The sequence below is a fragment of the Lagenorhynchus albirostris genome, chromosome 1 (assembly GCF_949774975.1).
Source record: "Lagenorhynchus albirostris chromosome 1, mLagAlb1.1, whole genome shotgun sequence".
Classification (NCBI taxonomy): domain Eukaryota; kingdom Metazoa; phylum Chordata; class Mammalia; order Artiodactyla; family Delphinidae; genus Lagenorhynchus; species Lagenorhynchus albirostris.
Genome location: NC_083095.1, coordinates 14,612,055 through 14,629,088, shown reverse-complemented (window position 1 = coordinate 14,629,088; position 17,034 = coordinate 14,612,055). Strand labels below are relative to the sequence as shown.

Below are 17,034 nucleotides of genomic sequence, written 5' to 3'. Positions count from 1 at the left end.
TTAATTAGGAATCACTGACTCATTAAAATAATTCATCCATGGGTGATGTTTAAATAAAGTAACCTAATTTTAAGTTTGATGGGTGAAGGGAATATGTGTGTCTATGTGGCAGAAGGAGAGGGGGGAGTTTGGGGCCAGGGAGTTTGGAAGAAAACTTACAATAGTTTACTCTTTTTTTTTTTTTTTTTGCGGTACACGGGCATCTCACTGTTGTGGCCTTTCCCGTTGTGGAGCACAGGCTCTCGACGCGCAGGCTCAGCGGCCATGGCTCATGGGCCCAGCCGCTCCGCGGCATGTGGGATCTTCCCGGACCGGGGCATGAACCCGTGTCCCCTGCATCGGCAGGCAGACTCTCAACCACTGCACCACCAGGGAAGCCCAGTTTACCCTTTTAATTAAGAAAATAAGAGATATTATAACCTAAGAAATTTTAAAATGTACTTCACAAGGACAGTCTACTCAATACTCTGTAATGGCCTATATGGGAAAAGAATCTACAAAAGAGTGGCTATGTGTATATGTATAACTGATTCACTTTGCTGTACACCTGAAACTTACACGACATTGTAAATCAACTATACTCTAGTAAAAATTAAAAAAAAAGATGGTTAAAAAAATGTATTTCACACACAGAGACTGTCACCAAGACACACAGAGACAGGCAGAGGAGACAGTTGGGGACACCTGTCAGCTGGCCACTCCTGAGGCCTCTGAATAAGCCACACTCATCTGTTGGGCCCCATCCTGGGTCCCCTTTTAACGAAGGGTTTGTCCCCTTCTGGCAATCAGCTAGGTTACTATCGTACAAGATCTGAAGTGCTCTCTACCCACTGAAACTGCTAACATACTAAAATGTCTCTAGCAGCCTAAATGGCATTTAAAATAAAATAAATACCGTGAATTGATGAAATGACCAATTATGTTAAGTACCCATGCCTGGTGTAATCCAAACCAAATCTTACCCCATTATCCTCAAAACTGCAAGATGATTCAGCAGGCCCTCTTGCCAGTGAATCTGCAAGCACCGAAACCCAGAGGCCGCCCTCAACAGGACCCTGAGCGCTTCCGGTTAATTCTTGCAATTGGTTTTACGCTGGAAAAAAAGAACTATACTACCTCTCTGCTCAACAGCTTATAAAGCAAACAACTATTAGACAATACACATCGGTTCCCCACTGTACCAATTAGGTCATTCTGTTCCACTGATTTCAGGTTTTACCTTCCATTACTTCCTCTTTGGAAATCTCAGCTTTCTTCTGAAAAACATCTTGGAGTGCGTGATGATGTCATTATTCCAAAGTGCCCGCAAAGCCCTCATTTCTGCATCCACCCCACAGAGTCCCCATCGCTCTCTCTACCTGTGGTCCTCTCGTGCCCGTGTGCTCTGGTTGTTTCCCTCCTGGCACCACCCCCATCTATTTACTTTTTAAGGCCTTGTACAAGTGTCAACTCTCCCAAGAAGTGACAGGCCCATGTTCCCTCCCTCCTTCAAAAACAAGGCTCTGTCCTCGAAGGAATGGGGCACATCTGCTCATTTTGCTGCTTTTGGGTCCTTTTAGTCTCAACCCGTAGGGTGACTTCACAAGCGCAGGTTCTCCCCGGCCCCGTGCAGTCCGGTTTCGCCAGTTCTGCTTGTGGTCAGGGCCCACGGTCACAGCTGGGCTTTGCTGGCCGGTTGCTGGGTCCCTGTGTCACCCTGTGTGACCAAGCTTCACCTACTACCCTGCTTCTAGGAACTGGGTTTTTTAGGGGATCCTCCTGGCCTGCAATCCCAATCCTTGTGGCTGGAACCTATTAACAGAGTTCTTTCCTAGTCTGATTATCTAGACAAACATCCTCCTGCTTGCTTTAGACATAAAGAAAAAATGTGGACATACATTGAAAATACAAAGTATAAAGGTGAGAAAGTGAGCATAAATCAGCTACATTTTCTTCTACTTGATTCTAAACTAAACCTTCCTCTGCCATGACTGGGCAGCTCCCTTCTTTCTATGCCAGTATCTTTACTGTAAAACTTTTGTTCGTGGGCATCAGAAACTTCTTGATAAGCCAGTACTGCCCGCCAGAGAAACACAAGAATATGACACAAATGAACTTATCTATGAAACAGAAGCAGACTCACAGACATAGAGGACAGACGGTGGTTGCCAAGGGGGAGGAGGGGTGGGAGGGGGATGGAATGGTAGTTTGGGATTAGCAGAGGCAAACCATGATACATCGAATGGATATACAACAAGGTCCTATTGTATAGCACAGGGAACTGAATTCAATATCCTGTGATAAACTATAATGGAAAAGAATATAAAAAAGATATATATATATATAAAACTGAATCACTTTGCTGTATAGCAGAAACTGACACAACATTGTAAATCAACTATACATCAATAAAATAAAGTTAAAAAAATAATAATTCAGAAGAACACACACAGAGTTTAAAAAACCTTATTACAATGTAAGTGTCTCGTGAACCCTCTATACAGATACAGCAAATGCAGAAACACAACAGGAAAAAAAACATTAGCAAATCCCCACCCACACTCCAGAATTCTCACCACGATACTTCTGATTTTAACATGTACATAAAAAGTAAATGGGATGTATTGAATTGGATGTGGATTCAAGAAGCATCTGAAATCTGTAATAATTTAATTCTCAATGCCTAGAGTAATTAGGAGAATGGTTAACCCTATGTAGAAAAGAAAAAAAGTCTACCACCCATGAGACAGAATCTCATGGTGAAATCACTCAATTTCATAAACCTTATCAATTTTTCCCTCATGCTTCTGTCCTGCAGAAATAACCCAAAACTAACATGCTTAGAGCAAATCTTCCCTAATGTGGAACTTAATGAATAAAAATCCTATAAGAAAATGCTCTAAGTAAATAAAATGCCTTTTGTGAAAATAATCCAACCATGAATGATATTCATATCATTGCTACAGATCTAGAGGAAAAATAAGGATGCACATAACTTTGAAATCCACTTGAAAAAACCCAATAGGTCTCCATTTACACTTTCTGAAGGGAGAACAGAATAGATTTTTTTTAAATTATGTATTAATTTTTTTTTTTTTTTTTTTTTTTGCGGTACGCGGGCCTCTCACTGTTGTGGCCTCTCCCGTTGCGGAGCACAGGCTCCGGCCGCTCTGCGGCATGTGGGATCTTCCCGGAGCGCGGCACGAACCCGTGTCCCCTGCATCGGCAGGCGGACTCTCAACCACTGCGCCACCAGGGAAGCCCTGTATTAATTTTTGAGAGTGGAGGGAGTTCCCTTTTTTTCTTAAATATTTAGGATATTTATGATGGTCATTAAAATTAGGATTAATCAGACCTACCTACCTAAATTTCACCTGGACCAAGCAAAGATGTAAAGGAATTCTGAAGTTCCCGATTTCACAGGCTATTAAAAAGACAACATACAATTGTATGGCCTTGAAAACAATAGCACAAATGTGATGACATCTCTCACAATTGTTTGAGCTACTCTGGAAACCTGAAGATAAATGCCTCTTTTCTTAGCTACATATATATCCTACTCCTTCACACACATGGCTGGCCCTGGGCGTGTAACTTTTAGGGAAAAGAGGCGTAATAGCTCTAAGCCAACCAAGATGCACTGAAACTCCTCACCCTAAGCCCAGTACAGTTTCAAAGCTCTTGGCAAAACCAAATCCATCTGCTTTGGGCCAGTTGTGCCACTCTGACACCCAGCCAATCAAGAGAGGCTAATGAGGAAGGGAAGTCAGAAGACACTTGGGGGCCAGCCAATTCCAGCTGATCTGCAGAGCAGACATCTCCCCAAAGTACTTTCTCCAAGTAGTTAGAGTGCATCTCATTGCTATTTTTAGCTCTGCGTTCTTCTTCGACTTTGGCCATTTTTAAAGAAACTTGACAGCAAAAGTAGAGATGAAAGGCGGTTTGAATTCCTTGAGTGCATTGGACAGGAAGTCGCGCAAGGCAGCTGAGGATGGACTGGACAGCAGAAAGAATGCCCCCCTGCAAATGACGCCTGCAGGGATGAGGGAGGGCGTCTGAACTCTGAGCCTCAGAACAAACCGCAGTCACCCTTCCAGGCAGACGTGGACGTCAGGGCACAGCAAGCAACACGTGGATCTCCACGATGACCCACAGCATTCCTCACAGCCCAGGCACTGGAGATCCGCGATAGGGTTTGATTTTACCAGTCCAATTGATGCTATCGTTGCATCCTAACTGCCACGTAATTCCAATTTCACCAAAGCAAGCCGACCACTTCTGGAATCTGACCAGTGACAACAGACCAAAGAAGCCGTCTTATCTCAGATTAACAGTTCATATCAACCAGGAGACGTCAGTAGGAAGAAATAAAGAGAACTGGACAAACAGAGCCATCCCACAGCAGTCACAGAGGGCCCGCTCTGCAGCAGACAGAACTCTCCCGACAGACACCAGGAGCGAAGGAGTAGTGTGGGGGAGGGGGGGGGCTGTCAGAGACCTACCTTGTAGAAGGGCTCCATTTCTCTTGAAGAAGGTGCTGCCCGGCCAGAGGGGTGGACCTGATGTGCTAAAACAGAAGAGAAACCAGCGTGAGGGCGAGCTTGTCTACACTCACTCAGCAGCACTCAGAAAACAACGCTTCCTCCAAACACATCCTTCAAAATGGCCTCAGAACACTTTCCCAATTATGCATTATTTACACCCTCTGAAAATGTATCTTTAAAAACCGTTAGTCTTGTTTTATGATGAATGGGCTTCATATTTCAACGTGCATAACCCGTCCATGTGGGTATTCAGGTTACTGTCCTAACCCTGCTCCCTCTTGGGCACTGAAATCATTTGCAGGTAAACAAAATGGCCACATCAGATGCTCAACATCATAGCTTATAACTTTCGCTAATTTCTTCATAATTTTATGACTTTATGAGGCAAAGAACTCCCATCCATGTCTTCTGAGATCAGCAGGTTTTTCACCACTTCCTAGTGCCACCTGCCCATTATAAATGCGAGCTTGCCTTTCCTGGCTTTTCTACCACCAAATTCTTATTATACAGATATGACCTTGATCAACTCCCTCCTCCCCTGTCTTCTTGTTTCATATCCCGTTTTCAATTTCTTGGCTTAAAATGTTGCACCCCATATCCCATAAAACACTTTTCAGATATGTTACCACTCACAGTCCTGCAACAGGAGAGGCAAGAAAAGACGAAAGATTAATGTATCACAATGACACTTTACTACATTTATAGACAAGCATTTTCACTGTTTTAAGACACCCAGTGAAAAACTTTATAACCAAGCCGGTCTTGGAGTAGAAAGGAGGTGACTCTAAATCAAGGATTGGTTTAGATTAATGTTAGAAAGCACTTAGTCAAAATTGTGCCTACAGCCAGCCCAACAGGCAGCATAAATTACTTTCTCCAAGATAGAACGTGGCAAATGATACCGGTTAATGCATCATCAATCACCTTCAGCGTTAAAAAAAATTAAAAAGTTGGTCTAAATAATAAGTTTGTAAGTTTGGCAAACACAGACACACACACACAGAATAAGAAATCTGAAGGACTACCTGATGAATGTTTCTAGAGTCCATCAGGGTCTCTAGTGATGCAGGGGAACAATACTGTTAACAAGGAGAAATGCCAGTGACACATTCTGTTGACCAACATTTCGTCCCCAGAGGTACAAAGAGCACACCAGGTATGGGGACATGTTACATGGCTGGTGAGGCGTAGAGAAGGAGGAAGAAAAGTGCTACAGCACACAAATACATCAAAATAATGTCAAACGTGTCAGAAAACACACAGAATGAACCTTGATGTAAATGATAAAACTTTTGTTTTATTGTGGTTCGGATCCACTCTACTCAGAGTAAGTGAGGATAATGCATCTCAGCTATGGCTTTTCCTGCAGCCCTGATTCTCAGCTCCGGCTGCTGTGGCCTCTGAGTGGCCAGGAGTTGCGCAGGACAGCAGGAGATCTGGCCGGGGTCTCAGGGCTGCAGGATGATGGCAGCAAGCTGAGTTCTCTTCTGTGTGATTCCTGTCCTATTCCGATTCGAGGCTGTTAAGGCTCATAGCTGCATGAAGAATAATGTGCGTTAAAATGCTTAAGATTATCTTTTAACAACCCCAGCCAGCTCCTGGGATCTCACCATCTGATTTTTATAAGAAAGCAGGAAATAGCCAGCTGGCTGTGGCCAACGCTGAATCACCTGATTTCTAAAGATACTTAAAAACTGAGGAGTTCACAATAGAGGAGTTGGCGCTTCTGGAGAATTCGATAATTGACTATTACCGCAGGAGCCTGAATATCTAGCTTACTTCCCTCCAAATCTCCTCTTCATTCTGACCTTGATTTGCCTGAAAACTGAGTAGACGCCAGGGATGGAGTAAACGTGGGGAACGGAGGACGGGTAAATCCAGTGGTGTAGATAAGGAAAATCCTCTGTACGATAGAAATCTACTTCAAGATTTCTACAACATCCTTTGAATGTACCTAAGTCACCGATCGCTATTCCGCTCGTTCTGCTGTGCTGCCGGTGTAATCCACACTCTCACAGTGGAGACAGATCTGGAGTGGCCCACCTACCCGCTCTGATGTAGCCCCTGTTGTGACTGATGCATTCACCTGGGGGCTCGATTCCTGCCATGCCAATTGCAAAGCTTTTGAGCTCACTGGCCCCATATTCTACACTCTTCTTTGGTATGGTCCCTCCAAGTGACATCTTCTAACTGTTAGGAGATTCAAGGATTGAATCTTGTTGAAAGATTCTTGAAAACTTGTTGAAAGCTTGTTGAAAACTGTGCTTGGACATGGAGAGAAAAATTAGAAGCCATATTTTATGGCCTCTAGGAGCTTACTGTCATACTTAGCTAGCTCCAACCTCTTGTGACTCTATCTAAAGAGACTAGAAATGCGTGTGGAAAGGCCAACGGTTATGGCCCTAGTGGCTACAGGTTGGGGAGAGAGCAAACTGATTTTTTTCCTCCATCTGGAGATATCCCTGGCTCACCGGGCTTTAAAGCTCAAAGTTAGCTTTTAAAAAGTATATAAAATTACTTAAAAATGTATAGCAACCACAGTAATTCAGAGAAGCTAGTGGTCGAGGTCTCTGTGGGAGTATCTCAGGCCACTCTGGAAACCACTCATTTGTGTGGCAAATCAAGGAGGGGAGGGTGGGTGGTCTGTGCAGAGCAGGATGGGGGACTCGCCACACTCAAGTCACCTAAACGCCAGTGAACTTGTAAATAGTCACTGCGATGGGAAGTGGCCACTAGGGCCCCCTTCAACCTACCAGAGTGGCTTTTAATCACGTTACAATGGTGCTCACACTGCTTGAAGACAGGATACCACATTACCATGTACAGAGCACAGTGATCAACACTTTTCCGTGGGATCCTCCGATCCCATGAGAGGGCAAGGCAGAACCCACTGTCCCCATTCTTCAGGTGATGGAGGGACTTGTCCAAGTCATCACATGGCTGGTCAGTGATCAGCCCAAGACCAGCCCACTGCACCACAAAGACACACGTCAACGGCCCCGATTTCATTTCTTATCGTCCAGCTTTCTCTTCCAGTCTTTCGGCACCAAACCCTTAGCTATCCTCCTCCATGGAAGAAGGCTGTGGACGGTATTTCACTAGGAATCTCTCCAAGACAAAATCCCAGGCTAGAAAAAGCAATCAGCCTCACCAGATGCGAAAGACAGACACGTGGGCTCATATCAGCAGAAACAATACAACGCTGACGCCACAACTGTCTCACTTCAGTAACACTCTAACAAAATCTCATGACCTTCAGCACCAGAAGCCAAACCCACGTGTGGCAAAGGAAGTCGAGCAACAGGTTAAGAGGGCCTGGCCTGCCAGCAAAGGCAGTTTGTCAACTGGCATTTGAGAACATTGATCCAGCTGATCATTAAGACCAGAGCTGAGCCAGCAAATCCCAAGGGAAGTGCCCTACCATCCCACCAGCACCTGCCAGAGACTCAGAGCTCTGTCCCTCCCTGGGCCTCACACACTCAGCTGCAGTTCTTCCAGCTCCCAAGGCAACAATGTAGGTCAACAGGTCGTCCGGCCCTAAGGTGGCTCTTGGCATAATGATGCCATCTGTCATGCGACACCCATGAGCTGCCATCATTGTCAGAACCGGATGAACTCTAACCAAGACCCTGGGAGGTTCTAGCAAGATCCACACTGTTTTCACCAGCCTGGACCTTCTGTGAGTCTAAGAAAAGAAAATTAGGAAAAGTACTTCTTTTCTAAGTACTTTTTAAAAAGTACTTTTTGTCTAAGAACCCGGCTGCCAAATGTGAACGGGTTGATCTGAAAGAGAGAACAGGGTACTGCAACACGGATGAACCCCAAGGACATCATGCTAAGTGAAATACACCAGTCACAAAAGGACAAATTTCAAGTTCATAGAGACAGAGTAGAAGGGGAGTTCCCAGAGGCTGGAGGGAGGGGGGAGTAGGGAGTTGTTTAGTGGGTACAGAGTTGCAGTTGTGTAAGTTGAAAAGAGTTATGGGGGTTGGTTACCCAGTAATGTGAATGTACTTGACACTACTGAACTGTACACGTAAACGGCTAAGATGGTATATTTTATGTTATGTGTATTTTACTACCACAACAAAAAATTTTTACTGTAAAATGATAGAGGGAGAGAGAGACAGAGAGAGAAAGAATGAATACAGGAAGGACCCCGGAAGAAGTGAATCAAAGTCTAAAGAGTTTTGGGTAGTGAAAGATCAACCTACATGCTGCGTTTCTGAAGGTCCCCTGCAGTTAGCATCTCTGCCAGAGTGGCCCAAAGTACACTAAACAACAGAAAGGGATGTGGTGAGACCAGCCTATCCTAACCTGGTCCTTACAGAGGCCAGAGCTTGCCTGGTAGTCTTCAGGCAGCTGAGCAGATCTCTGACGTATTCTTAGCACTAGAAACAATGCGAAGGCAGTCCCCTTGGATGTGTGAAATCTACCATCAGACTGTGTTTCTCCAGGAATAAAACAGTCAAAGCAGTTGTAATGAAGGGGGAAATTCCTGAAAAAATACTTGGAATTCTACTGTTAATTCCAACTGTGGATTGATCAACAGAATGTCATAGAAAAACAAATACGACCTACCCCACATACTAACACAGACACGCTGGGTGAAAGATGCCAGTCTTGAAGTTTGGAATGCAGGAATCAGACGTGTGTGAGATGGTCTCAAGTTTCACAAAACACCCTTCATAATTTGAGACGCATCACTAAAGAGTCCAGCTGAAAGTTCAGAAATCTCAGGGACTTTTACAACCTTCCATACAAAACCGGACTATACTGACATTCAAAGAGATCTCAGTGGCCACCTGGCTCCATCCGAGTTGTGGTGGGGACAGCACAAGATTTGGACTCAAGGAATTTGTCTGTTGAAAACACAAGCTGAGAGCTTCCCTGGAGGCGCAGTGGTTAAGAGTCCGCCTGCCGATGCAGGGGACACGGGTTCGTGCCCCGGTCCGGGAAGATCCCACATGCCGTGGAGCAGCTGGGCCCGTGAGCCATGGCCGCTGAGCCTGCGCATCCGGAGCCTGTGGTCCTCAATGGGAGAGGCCACAACAGTGAGAGGCCCGCGTACCGCAAAAAAAAAAAAAAAACCACAAGATGAAAACAGGTCTCAATTCCACTCCTACAAACAGGGAGCAGTTACAGCATGTAGTGCTGGAGAATTAAATGAGATGATGCATGTACAAAGGACACTCTGTGAACTGCAAATATCCCAGTGGTTGTCTTGATTACAAGAAAACTGCAGTTCAGAGAAGTTAAATGATGTGCTCGGTGCCAACACTTCCTCCTACATCCTGTGGACTCTCCCAGTTAGGCTCTTGGCTTCACTTCTGTGACAGAAGAGCTAACCACACCTTCATCTTCCTCTTCCCCTTAAGGATGCTTTGAGATCATCTCATTTGCAAACGTTCCTCCACCCGAAGTAGCAATGAACACTTTCTAAAAATCAATAGGCTGGAAGAAGCAGCTTCACGGATGCCACCTACTCCAAAGAAAGCTAAAAAAAAGACAGCTCTGCCCAGAATCCTGCATAGATCCAAACTATTAAGTACGGCTGCCCACAGTGACCTTTCAGGGTCAGGCAATCAAGAGGCAGAAGAGACCAGGTGGAAACGTATCAGGACTGGCCAATTTTCAGAGGCTGACAATTACTGGGAAGGCATTACTGGAGTGATCAGACAATAACCAGCAAGGACCACAAAAGCCACAACGGAGAGTGTGGCAAGATCTCTCTGAAGGCAAAACTCGGATCCTGGTAAGAAATGGAATGGCTTTGTCACCTTCGCCAATGTTAAGACTGGAGAACTGGGAGATTGGGATTGACGTATATACACTAATATGTATCAAATGGATAACTAATAAGAACCTGGTGTATAAAAAAATAAAGTTAAATTTAAAAATTTTTTAAAAAGACTGGAGACTCATCCTGCCTCCAACTGGATCAACCCGCAAAGCATTCCTGTGTACCCATCACAGCCAAGGGTACGCTAGGCTGCAGCGGGTGGGGGGGAACGGCTGCGAGACTCGGACAGGGCTGGCTGCTCCGGAGCAAGAGCTACTGGGCGATTTTAAATACATCAATAATGTTCCACGAAGTATGCTATGAAGTTTAGGGTTTCCCTCCTCAGACACGTTTGAGATGTGCTGCTGACCTGTGACAGGGTTTCTCAACCTTGGCACTGCTGACCTTTGGGGCTGGGTCATCTTTACGGTGGGGGCCGTCCCGTGGGTGCTAGGGTGTTCGGCAGCCTCCCTGGCCTCTACCCACTAGATCCCAGCACCAACCCTCCCCAGCTGTAACAAATAAAAATGTCTCCAGAAACTACCATGTGTCCTCTGGGAGATAAAATGGCCCCCAGCCAAGAACCATTACCCGATGGTCGGCAACCCGACTAAGCTGCCCTCACTCTTGTCTCCACTCGCCAAGTCCCAACACCCCCCCTCCCCGCTCCATACCTCATCAGGCAAAACTTTTTTAAAACATCCTCTTTTCTAAAACCAAAGCCATTCCTCACAAGCTCACTCACCCTCCGTTATTTCTACCTGTGTCTGCACCTTCTTCTTTGACAAAGCAACACCCCTATTGCCCTCTTTTCCTCTGGCATCTTTCCTCCTGCCATTATCCCTTGTCTCTCCTCCCCTCCCCCTTCCAGGACTTCTTAGCTGACCCATCATCCAACATCACCTAGTGTCCAGATCCTCCTTTTGGCCCCCATGACCCTGCCACGCACTCACCAAGCACAGGAGTTGGGCGACAGTGCCCGACCTCCGCTCTTCTGCGTCATGTGTCCCCGGACTGGCTGCGATCCCCTCACGTCTGGGTCATCAGAGGCCCCTAAGCCACCCCGCCATTCAGGGCTAAGGGCCTTGATGGCTCTACAGCCCCTCTCCCCTGCCCACTCCATGCCCGCCCACATGCACGCATATGAGAGGCTTACTTTATTATTATTTTTTTCTAATTACATAAACTATCACTTTTGACATTATCTCTTTAAAACCCTTTCCAAGTTTAGCCTCACAACACCCAGCTAGCCTGGCTCTCCTCCTCCCACTCTCCTTTCTATGAAATCTGCTAGCTCTCTGTCCAGCCTTACCCCCATAATGATGAGTATTCCTAGAGTTTTAGCCCTCTCTTCTTCTCTATTCATTCTCCTTTGTTAGGAGAGTTCATAAACTCCTGGGGAATCTGGCTTTTCCAATTCTGTATCTCGAGCTGATCTTGCCTCCAGACTCTGGAATGTATTTCTGGCTGCATCCCCCCGGGCCACATCAATTCAAATGAGGGAGCCAGTTTCCCACCTCTGTTTCCCCTGCTGGTCCCCACGGGCACTTTCCACACTGCCCTGGATTTCTCAGTGTCTCTACTGGTTCTCTAGGGCTGTCATAACAAAGTACCACAGATAAGTATCTTAAAACAATAGAAATTTCTTCTCTCCCAGTTGTGGAGGTTAGGAGTCCAAAGTCAAGGATGGTTCCTTCTAAGGGCTTTAAGTGAGAATCTGTTCTATGCTGCTCCCCTAGTTTCTGGTGGTTGCAGGCAATCCTTGGCCTTCCCTGGCTTATATATGTATCACCCTGTCTCTGCCTTCATGTTTATATGGCATTCTCCCTATGTGTGCTTTCTGTGTTCAAATTCCTCCTTTTGATATTGGCTTAGGGGTCCACCCTACCGCAGTATGACCTCATCTTCACTAACAACTGCAATGACCATATTTCCAAATGAGATCATATTCTGGAGTGCTGGGTGTTAGGACCTAACATCAATATATGAAGTTTTGGAGGGGACAACTCAGCCCACCACAGTGTCTGTGATTGTCTCCCTTTACACACGGTACACTCACACTCCCTGACACACTGCGACATCTGAGTCCGTCTTCTCCTAAATCCCTACCACCTACGGCAATGCTTGGAACTTGGCTGGTACCTGTCAATGCTTGTTGAAAGAATACAAGTTACCAATTAATTTAACTCAGCATTCCTCAAAAAAAGAAAAGAAAATGACCCAGCTTTTGGTGATTGCCTATAAAATGTTCAAGTTAAAAACTCTGGTGCTCATGGAACATTCTACAGGATAGATCATATCTTGGGTCACAAATCAAGCCTTGGTAAATTAAAGAAAATTGAAATCTTATCAAGTGTCTTTTCCGACCATAATGCTGTTAAGACTAGATATCAATTACAGGAAAAAATCTTTATAAGATACAAACACATGGAAGCTGAACAATACACTACTTAATAACAAAGAGATCATTGAGGCAATCAAAAAATACCTAGAAACAAATAATAATGAAAACACAACGACCCAAAACCCATGGGCTGCAGCAAAAGCAGTTGTAAGAGGGAAGTTTATAGCCATACAATCCTACCTCAAGAAACAAGAAACGTCTCAAATAAACAATCTAACCTTACACCTAAAGCAATTAGAGAAGGAAGAACCAAAAAAACCCACAGTTAGTAGAAAGAAAGAAATCATAAAGATCAGAGCAGAAATAAATGAAAAAGAAATGAAGGAAACGATAGCAAAGATCAATAAAACTAAAAGCTGGTTCTTTGAGAAGATAAACAAAATTGATAAACCATTAGCCAGACTCATCAAGAAAAAAAGGGAGAAGACTCAAATCAACAGAATTAGAAATGAAAAAGAAGTAACAACTGACACTGCAGAAATAGAAAGGATCATGAGAGATTACTACAAGAAACTATATGCCAATAAAATGAACAACCTGGAGAAAATCGGCAAATTCTTAGAAAAGCACAACCTTTCGAGACTGAACCAGGAAAAAATAGAAAATATAAACAGACCAATCACAAGCACTGAAATTGAGACTGTGATAAAAAATCTTCCAACAAGGGCTTCCCTGGTGGCGCAGTGGTTGAGAGTCCGCCTGCCGATGCAGGGGACATGGGTTTGTACCCCGGTCCGGGAAGATCCCACATGCCGCGGAGCAGCTGGGCCCGTGAGTCATGGCCGCTGAGCCTGCGCATCTGGAGCCTGCGCGTCCAGAGCCTGTGCTCCACAATGGGAGAGGCCACAAGAGTGAGAGGCCCACGTACCGCAAAAAAAAAAAAAAATCTTCCAACAAACCAAAAGCCCAGGACCAGATGGCTTCCCAGGCGAATTCTATCAAACATTTAGAGAAGAGCTAACACCTATGCTTCTCAAACTCTTCCAAAATATAGCAGAGGGAGAAACACTCCGAAACTCATTCTACGAGACCTCCATCACCCTGATACCAAAACCAGACAAACATGTCACAAAGAAAGAAAACTACAGGCCAATATCACTGATGAACACAGATGCAAAATTCCTCAACAAAATACTAGCAAACAGAATCCAACAGCACATTAAAAGGATCATACACCATTATCAAGGGGTGTTTATCCCAGGAATGCAAGAATTCTTCAAATACGCAAATCAATCAATATGATACACCCTATTAACAAACTGAAGGAAAAAAACATATGATCATCTCAATAGATGCAGAAGAAGCTTTTGACAAAATGCAACACCCATTCATGATAAAAACCCTCCAGAAAGCAGGCATAGAGGGAACTTACCTCAACATAATAAAGGCCATATATGACAAACCCACAGCCAACATTGTTCTCAACGGTGAAAAACTGAAACCATTTCCACTAAGATCAGGAACAAGACAAAGTTGCCCACTCTCACCACTATTATTCAACATAGTTTTGGAAGTTGTAGCCACAGCAATCAGAGAAGAAAAAGAAATAAGAGGAATCCAAATCGGAAAAGAAGAAGTAAAGCTGTCATTGTTTGCTGATGACATGATTCTATACATAGAGAATCCTAAAGACTCTACCAGAAAACTACCACAGCTAATCAATGAATTTGGTAAAGTAGCAGGATACAAAATTAATGCACAGAAATCTCTTGCATTCCTATATACTAATGGTGAAAAATCTGAAAGAGAAATTAAGGAAACACTCCCATTTACCATTGCAACAAAAAGAATAAGATACCTAGGAATAAACCTACCTAGGAGACAAAAGACCTGTATGCAGAAAACTATAAGACAATGATGAAAGAAATTAAAGATGGTACAAACAGATGGAGAGATATACCATGTTCTTGGATTGGAAGAATCAACATTGTGAAAATTTCACAATTTGTGTGGAAACACAAAAGACCCCGAATCGCCAAAGCAATCTTGAGAAAGAAAAATGGAGCTGGAGGAATCAGGCTCCCTGACTTCAGAGTATACTACAAAGCTACAGTAATCAAGACAGTATGGTACTGGCATAAAAACACAAATCTAGATCAATGGAACAGGATAGAAAGCCCAGAGATAAACCCATGCACATATGGTCACCTTATCTTTCATAAAGGAGGCAAGAATATACAATGGAGAAAAGACAGCCTCTTCAATAAGTGGTGCTGGGAAAACTGGACAACTACATGTAAAAGAATGAAATTAGAACACTCCCTAACACCATACACAAAAATAAACTCAAAATGGATTAAAGACCTAAATGTAAGGCCAGACGTTATAAAACTCTTAGAGGAAAACATAGGCAGAACACTCTATGACATAAATCACAGCAAGATACATTTTGACCCACCTCCTAGAGAAATGGAAATAAAAACAAAAATAAACAAATGGGACCTAATGAAACTTCAAAGCTTTTGCACAGCAAAGGAAACCATAGAAAAGACGAGAAGACAACCTTCAGAATGGGAGAAAATATTTGCAAATGAAGCAAGTGACAAAGGATTAACCTCCAAAATTTACAAGCAGCTCATGAAACTCAATACCAAAAAAAGAAACAACCCAATCCAAAAATGGGCAGAAGACCTAAATCGACCTTTCTCCAAAGACATACAGATTGCCAACAAACACATGAAAGAATGCTCAACATCACTAATCATTAGAGAAATACAAATCAAAACTACAATGATGTATCACCTCACACCAGTCAGAATGGTCATCATCAAAAAATCTACAAACAATAAATGCTGGAGAGGGTGTGGAGAAAAGGGAACCCTCTTGCACTGTTGGTGGGAATGTAAATTGATACAACCACTATGGAGAACAGTATGGAGGTTCCTTAAAAAAACTAAAAACAGAACTATCATACGACCCAGCAATCCCACTACTGGGCATATACCCTGAGACAACCATAATTCAAAAAGAGTCATGTACCACATTGTTCATTGCAGCTCTATTTACCATAGCCAGGACATGGAAGCAACCTAAGTGTCCATCGACAGATGAATGGATAAAGAAGATGTGGCACATATATACAGTGGAATATTAGTCATAAAAAGAAATGAAATTGAGTTATTTGTAGTGAGGTGGATGGACCTAGGGTCTGTCATACAGAGCGAAGTAAGTCAGAAGGAGAAAAACAAATACTGTATGCCAACAAATATATATGGAATCTTAAAAAAAAAAGTTCTGAAGAACCTAGGGGTAGGACAGGAATAAAACGCAGACGTAGACAATGGACTTGAGGACACGGGGAGGGGGAAGGGTAAGCTGGGACAAAGTGAGAGAGTGGCATGGACATATATACACTACCAAATGTAAAATAGATAGCTAGTGGGAAGCAGCCGCATAGCACAGGGAGATCAGCTAGGTGCTTTGTGACCACCTAGAGGGGTGGGATAGGGAGGTTGGGAGGGAGACGCAAGAGGGAGGAGATATGGGGATATATGTAGATGTATAGCTGATTCACTTTGTTATAAAGCAAAACTAACACACCATTGCAAAGCAATTATACTCCAATAAAGATGTTAAAAAAAAAAAATCTGGGATCTCAACCAAGGTTCTCTCCTGAACCCCCATCTGCTGTCATCCATTCCTGCCAACCCCTTCTTTCAAAAGACTCTTGCAATTTCCCTTCCTTTGTGTTTCTACTCTACTGTGTCAACTCATATGCAGATGTTCCCACTAGCATCCTAATAGGTCTGCCCATCTCCAGTCTTTCCCCCAACCCCAGTTCTCCCTGCCTAATACCTTTACAGTCTTCTCAGAGCGCAGTATCTTCCTGAGCTCTCCCCTTGGTTTGCAAAGTGTTCCCCAGGGAACCCCCAGGGGGTGCCTATAGTGCTGCCAGTGGTGGGCGTGGGGGACGGGTGTCTAGGTGAGGTCCTGCACCAATGTCAACAAAGCATCTCATACTATGTATAAAACAGGTAACTAATGAGAACCTACTGTATAGCACAGGGAACTCTACTCAGTGCTCTGTGGTGACCTAAATGGGATGGAAACCCAGAAGAGGGGATATATGTATACGTATAGCTGATTCACTTTGCTGTACAGTAGAAACTAACACAACACTGTAAAGCAACTGTAGTCCAATAAAAATTAATTAAAAAAAAAAGCATCTCATTTTTCATGTGTCTGACGTGTTGAGTTTCCACATAATTTTTCATTTGAAGAGCTTGATGGTTATAAAAGTGGGTGAAAACCAGTAGCTTATAGGGCAGAGTTAAGTCCAATAGGTTCTCTGCCCCAAGAGGCCTTTCTATTCCTTCTCAAACGTT

At 43.9% G+C, this 17,034-nt stretch overlaps 1 protein-coding gene across 7 annotated transcripts in view; it reads right to left on the bottom strand.

The window, feature by feature from the left end:
• FOXN3 (forkhead box N3) overlaps nt 1-17,034 on the bottom strand; it is a 404,980-nt gene that overhangs the window by 118,725 nt on the left and 269,221 nt on the right. For all 7 annotated transcript variants that reach the window (XM_060121498.1, XM_060121428.1, XM_060121737.1 and 4 more), the window contains one exon: nt 4,482-4,546. In XM_060121498.1, the coding sequence (XP_059977481.1) occupies nt 4,482-4,546 (65 nt within the window). The remainder of the gene's footprint in view (nt 1-4,481; nt 4,547-17,034) is intronic.